Source organism: Mastigoproctus giganteus, chromosome 11 (genome assembly GCF_048544385.1).
Source record: "Mastigoproctus giganteus isolate SK-2022 chromosome 11, ASM4854438v1, whole genome shotgun sequence".
NCBI classification, from domain to species: domain Eukaryota; kingdom Metazoa; phylum Arthropoda; class Arachnida; order Uropygi; family Thelyphonidae; genus Mastigoproctus; species Mastigoproctus giganteus.
The window spans coordinates 49,829,080-49,836,194 of record NC_143585.1 but is presented as its reverse complement, the minus strand read 5'-3'; the positions used below and the strand labels follow the sequence as shown (position 1 = coordinate 49,836,194).

The window sequence follows — 7,115 nt, the reverse complement described above, 5'->3', positions numbered from 1 at the left end:
AAAAATAAAACGAAAAAGAGCAGCAGCAATTTTAAATTTTAATCGCCCAAAAATGAATTAAGTATGGACTACCCCTGTATATGTTGCTTCCCTACACGACAGTATTGTTTTACAGAGTAATGCATTGTTCAGGTGTGAATATAAGTAAAATATTTTAAAACTAGTCCTCGCTTGTATAAACATCGTATAATAAAAGTATTGTACTGTAAAGTGCATCTTTTGAAATGTGATAATGCGAGTAATGGAGAAACAAAGAGACACACAAACATCAAACTATATAGCCATAAAGTTTTATTTTCCTTGAGATTCCAGGAAGACTAATGGTATATTTTCTGAAATAGTTATGAACAATCTGTCTAAATGAAATATGTATTATCACAAAAGTTTCTGGCAAAGGTATGGAGAGAATTAGCTGTTTTTTCTGATGGATATTAATATATATATATGTATATATATTTATATATATATTCATATATATGTATATACACTATCCTACCAAAAGACGTGTGACACATGGAACAAATCCCGCGACTATCCTACCAAAATCATGGACAAGTGTCCCATGGCTTTCGGTAGGACAGTGTATATACACATAACTATATGTATATGTACATATCGTTATATATATACTGTACATATTCGTATATATACATATATATTTACATATCCTTATTCATTCATTTATTTATATAGCAAAATTCTATAGGACTGGATGGGATGGTTTCAACAACAGGAAGTCATCACTTTCAATTTTCTCGAGATTTATGGTTTTCAGGCATCATAAATATAGAACACTTGTCTTACTAAATTTCCAAAATGTCCATTGTTGGTCTTGAGTATTGTCACAGCTATGCTCCGTGGTCGGTTATGAGCACATTTGCTACTACGATCCATGTTGGTCATGAAGTTTTCAATGGTGATCACTTATTGCGCATTTCGATCTCCTTTTGTACCATTATTATACAATTAGCCTCAGAAAATGTACAAAATTTTTTGTACCATTATACTTACCTTAACAGGAATAATGGATTTCTGACTATGCTATTTTTTATCTATCTAAACAGTGCGAGGGTTGGAGCTTAACCTTTTTTGGAAATTGTAAACTAGAAGTTTAGTTTTCATAGTACAGGCATCGTTTAGATGTGACCATCTACTTGAAGATGGTAAAGAAAATATTAAAAAATATAAGAAATTCTTGTATCTCCTCCTCTCTTGTGATCTTGGTGGGAAAAAGAGACGGATCTACATTTTTATCTTCTTGTGCACACTTCTATATACATATATTTGTATTCAGTATACATACATGTTAAGGAGAGGTTCTTACGATGACGAAAACGATTTTGTTCGAGATTTGTTCACATTTCGAATTGGTCAGTCTAGCAGGCACTCCTAAGGAGTGTAGAGAGATGAAAAAATGTGCCTTGAAGTGTGTACTTAATCATCTTTATCGATACATCTTTTGCGGTTACTAGGTTACTAACACTTATCCAAGGAGATAAAAGGTGGACTTTGAAAATTAACAAATGCAATATATTTTACATACATATTTCACAAAGACATAAATATATATTATATGTTGTATGTACATTTTTTTTTCACTTTAGGAAACATTTTTCTGTTCTCAGTGTCGAAAATAAGTTATCGCGTTTGAACAAATGCACACATCCATACAGGAAACCGCACGTAATAGAAATATTTCTGTTTATACATCAAATTTCTTCCTTTTTGCGTGTTCCAAACGTAGACAAATACATCGGCTGGTACTGGAATTATGTTGAACTTGTAGACATCGAAAAGTACGGTCACAGTCACAGTTTTCCTTTCATGGACTCTCTCTCTCTCTCTCTCTCTCTCTCTCTCTCTCTCTCTCTCTCTCTCTCTCTCTCTCTCTCTCTCTCTCTCTCGGGAGTGCAATCACACATACACAGGGGTGTTATAGGCAAGAGTACATTTTTGTTATGAATAACCATTGACTGCTCTCAATGCAGTTTTTGGCCCTGCAAACAATTTGGTTGTTTTGTGTGTGTGTGTCTAAAATGTTCAAGAACTTCAGACACGAATGTTTGAACAACATGGATCCTCACTCAGAGGAGAATACGACAAACTAGCAGACAGTAACGGTTGTGAATCCTGCCTTCTTCTGTCGTCATGGAGAGAAATCAAGGATCGGTCTCTGACTGGAAATGAGCAACTTTTCTTCAGTTTCATTGCAGAAAGTCTTTGTTTTCTTGAATGTTTTGTGAATTTGCTCCGGACAGCATGTCGTATCTGAAAGTAAACATTTTAGGAAACACATTACTGCTGAGTTTCACTTTTCAGCAAAATATGATCCTCATACAATAATGGAATTTTATAAGTGAAGAAGTTTATATATTACACACATCAATCTCTCCATCCCACTTAGAGAAGTTTAATCTGTTTTGTGTAATCCGAATTTAATCTTTATGTGTTTTTTCAATGGAAAATTAATATTTATCAAACATATTTATTATACTTTTGCACGGTTGTCAAACATACATACTTACATCAACGTCCATAGCGCAGTAGAACACGAAAACCAATAAACCCTGGAAGAAAATTCGCTTATTATAGAGTAAATACCATTGAAGTGATCATTGAGCATCAAATATACATTTATCCAACTATATAAATTTATACCGGTTCATATTTTATTTTAAATTTGCCAATGGTAAATCTGTATTTTATTTTAAGAAATGCTTTCAAATTCTCAACATACTGCTTCTTTAGTTAAAAGATAGAAGCACTTCTTACAGCGTTAAGATAAATCTGTTTATTTACAAATTATTAAACATTACAAATTACCAAATCAATTGTTAAACATTACGAATAGTCAAATAAATTATTAAACATTTAAGAATAAAATTTCTAAACATTGAGATAACTAAGCGGCAAAACTTTTAAATTTCACAAGAAAACAGTAGAGACATTTATAAAGATAATACTGAAAATTAAGCGATACTACGATTAGTGAAATCTTTTTAACTGGAAGTTGAAAAGAAAAGATTTTAATAAGCTGCAAGTTTTAGTGAAAGTTTTAATGGCAGTTATAATTTCTATAAATCATTTTATAGAGGGTCTATGGTAAACTCTTAGAACTCTGTTCCATATTAAGTAAACTCTGTTCCATATTAAGTAAACGATTAATAATTTATGTCTAAAACATTAGACTATGGTAAACACAGAAAAGAAAAGCACCAGGAATTTACCTGAACAGTGTTCGTGAAAGCGAAAGCATATTGGAAGGCTATGGTAGAGGCATCTTCAACAGCTAAGACACCAAAAAACCAATTAACGGCGAAGAAAGGCAACAGAGTAACTCCAGCCCGCATGGAAGTTCTAAAAATGGTAGAGTACATTTGATAGAAGTCATTAAATGCAAATACTTTTATATAAGGGATTCAGCATAAAGCATATAGTTGAAATCGTTCAAATGGTTAGCGTTAATATGCTTTTATAAAGATTAGTTTTTAAATTTAATATCAATACTTAGGGATTATAGTCTTGGGATAATTGGAATGCCTTCATGAAAACTTACCTCGTTTTATGAATTTCCGTCTTGCGAGTTACTGCTATTTGTTCGTTAAATGTTTTTAGTACTAAAACCATGACAACTGTGTTAATCTGCAAAAGAGTCAAATTTTATTAATGAGAAATTTATTAGTGAACAGGGTATATAGATAAATTTATTTGAAATTAGCATTTTTTTAAATCCATGCGCTAAGAAGAACTAGGTGTCCAATTAAAGATAGCGCAGAGGTGTTCAAACCGCGGCCTGTTTCCACCTGGGCAGTCATAAACGTTACAAATTTTCCCAGTTTACCTAGCATGGGACAAAGTGGGACAAATAGAGTTCCTCTGACCTTTTTAAAACATCCGTTTTTAGTAATATGTAATTTTTCTATACTGCAATCTTATGACGTTTTAAGTATCTATCTGCGTATGTTATTTTATTTTTTAAAATTTAAATTTAATTATTATTATTGTTGCTTTTATATTATTTCTCCCTGATGGGGGAGTTCCACCCCTTGACGGTCACTGCTACCAAATACACAGGGCTGTGTTTATGCAGGTGTTACCGTTGGTCGAGGAACTCTCTGACTGTCCTAAATGTGTTCAGGATTACCACTTTCTGGAGTTCCTCGTAGGCGTTCTCTGGGAGCCCTATTTCTGCCAGGCCGTTATGTGGGGTCTTTGGCACAATACCGGAGGTTGACACGACAACCGGGATGGTTTTTTTGTGTTGGATATGTCACATCTCTTTGATCTCCTGTCTTAGGTCTGTGTACTTCCTAATCTTTTCCTCATGTCTTTTCTGGAGGTTGCAGTGTTGGCCACCGCTATGTCAATAGGATAGGTAGCCTTTTCCTTCTTGTCGACAAGGGTTATCGCCTGTCTGTTGCACGGGATTGTCTTGTCCGTTATTATGGCACGGTCACAGTGCAGCTTGTGAGTTGGGAGTCTCTAGTACGACCTGGGGTTCGTACTTGTAATAAGGTACACTTTCTATGATCAACTGGTATTTCTTCGCTAGCTTCTGATGTAATCCTGACAACCTGGTCGTGTCTATGAGAGTACTCTGTCTAAGTGATCAGCTTGCATGCCGCGGTTATGCATTGAATTGTTTCTGAGGCCAGGTGGCATCGTCGACTGTGTCATCTGACACTCTCTGCTCCTTTGCAATATATTTTGTATAGTTAGTTTCCGGTGTTGATTACCTGGTCTTGGATGGCAAGCATGAATCCTTCAGTCTCAGGGAAGGGCGTCCAGCTCGTGAGGCATGCACTGGAAGCCATTTTATCTATATGGTCTTGATGGAGGTAATTGTGTATACTATGGAATATTTTATTTTCCCTTTTTTCTCGTTTAGTTTCTTTTCTTTCTTCTGAGCGTGTGGGAACTCTTCGCTTAGGTTGAGTGGGGGTATGCTGCTTGTCTATCTTCCTCATGGCCAGGTAGAGTGCTACTGTGTTTTTCTGGAAGTATCAATCAGGTTAGCTATCGCTGTTTTCTGCTGCTCGATGAGGCCTATCTCGCTCTTTCCTCCCTCCCTCCCTCCCTCTTTCCGAGCTACTGCCAGTCTCTTCACGGCTGATTTCGGGTGGTGCTGGCGGCGTTTGGTCGTCATTGTCCTTGTCTTTCTCATAATATCATCCAGCTCAGTTTTAGTCTAATCTATGACCACGAAGAGTATATTAGCACTGGGGCTGCACAAATGTTTATAGCTTTAATTGTTCCCTCCGTTTAACTTTACTTCGAGCAGGCTTCTGAGTTTTAATGGTATTTTTCGGCCAAACAGGCCTTGATCTCCTTGCATTTGCCTTCTCCAACTCATATTATTGCTGAATTCTTCTTTGATCCGGTGTAGCTGCTGGAGTTTCTTCTCATTTGCCGTGTTGATGTCATGAATGTACATCAGGGAGAATAACTGTACATATTTTTCCTTCCTTCTTTCCCTGAGGTTAGGTTATATCTATACTTGCTGTCCTTGACCAAAGTGGATAGCGGGTTGAGTGCTAGACAGAACCATTGTGGGCTCAGGACATCTCCCTGAAAGATTGTTCTCCTGATGGAGATCGGTCTGGTTGTGATATTCTCGGCCTTGATGGTAACGCTCCATTTCGCCATTGTTGCTTCTAAGAAGTTTGTCACTGTCAGATTGACTTTGTAGATCTTCAATGTCTCTATAGCCAGGAAGAAGGCACATAATCTAAGGCCTTGGGGTAATCGATGTAGGCCGTGTACAGGTTGCTGCTTTTCTTGTAGGCTTGCCTTTTAACTGTAGCACCAATGGTTAATCACTCCTTGCATTCCTTGCTCATCTGCTTGCATCCTTTCTGCTGTTCGGCCATGATGTTCTGGCTCTCCAAGTGTTCTGAAAGCTTCTTGGTTATGCAACTGATCAGGATCTTGTACATCGTTGGAAGACAGGTGATCGGCCTGTATTTCTCTGGGTCTCTTGTATCTTTGTCCTTCAGTTATGTTCCTTCAGTAAGAAATTCTGGGATTGTCTCTGGGTGACATCATTCGGGTGAACTGCTCTGCTAGGTACTTGTGTGTGCTAGTGAGCTTCTTGTACCAATAGTTGTGGATGTTACCTATTCCTGGGTTTCGCAAGTTGTGGGACTTCCTGACTGATTGTTGTATTTCTTCTTCCTGAATTGCCCATTCTCTCATCTCTTGTACGTCCTTAATTTTCTTCCGCTCTAGTTCTATCCAAGAGGTCTTGGCTCCATATGTTGTCCCAAACTCCTCGATCATCTGCGCACGGTCCGTTTTTGTCTTTCCTGTCTTGTCCGAAAACTAAAGAGCCTTCTCTGTAGAAGTCCTTTTGGTTTTCGTTGAATATTTAATTGTTTATTTTCCTCTGGGTGCTGTTATTATTATTGTTAGTAGTAATATTGCACAATAAGAATTTTATTAGTGTCATGTAATAATTCTTGAATTTCCGTTTTTTATTATTCATCATCAAACTTTTAGGGCTTCGCCTTGTCGCTGCAACCATACGTCTCTGTCTACTGCTGAACGTCGTTTCATTTCCTCATATCCCCTAAAGTTCATTTTCCTCATTAGGTTTTCCAAAATTTTCTTCCTTGGTCGTCTCCTTCCTTTCTTTACCAATATTTTCCCTTCTGAGATATTCACTAAAAATTTGTTATGTCTTAGGGTGTGTCCTAAAAATTTAGATTGTCTTTTTGTCGCCGTCGTGATTAGCTGCCGCTTTTCTTGCATCTCGTTCAAGACAGATTCGTTGGATCGTCGCTCGGTCCAACTAATCCTCAACATCCTCCTCCAGACCCACATCTCCAATGCCTCCAGTCTCTTGATATCTTGCTTGCATGATGTCCGGGTTTCACTTCCATACAGCAGCACACTCCAAACGAATGACTTAGCAAACTTTTTCCTGGTCTCCCTGTCGATGCCTCTGCTGGTTAGAATATTTTGCTTGTTACTGAAAGCTTGCTTGGCAAGGGTGATTCTTCTTCTGATCTCTGTAGCGCACTGGGTAATGAATTCCCCAAATAACAAAACTGTTTCACTTGTTCCACTTTGTTGTTCCCCAGTTTTATGTTTGTTTGATGTTGTTCATCATGCTT

At 37.2% G+C, this 7,115-nt stretch overlaps 1 protein-coding gene across 2 annotated transcripts in view; it reads right to left on the bottom strand.

Moving 5' to 3' along the window:
- Positions 1–274: 274 nt before the first annotated feature.
- Positions 275–7,115, bottom strand: part of LOC150077999 (adhesion G protein-coupled receptor L1-like) — a 173,382-nt gene continuing 166,541 nt past the window's right edge. For both annotated transcript variants that reach the window (XM_090384804.1, XM_090384803.1), the window contains 4 exons: positions 3,557–3,642; positions 3,228–3,357; positions 2,526–2,567; positions 275–2,268 (listed from right to left, as the gene is read on the bottom strand). In XM_090384804.1, coding sequence (XP_090240930.1) covers positions 2,050–2,268; positions 2,526–2,567; positions 3,228–3,357; positions 3,557–3,642 — 477 coding nt within the window. In that variant the 3' untranslated portion in view covers positions 275–2,049. The remainder of the gene's footprint in view (positions 2,269–2,525; positions 2,568–3,227; positions 3,358–3,556; positions 3,643–7,115) is intronic.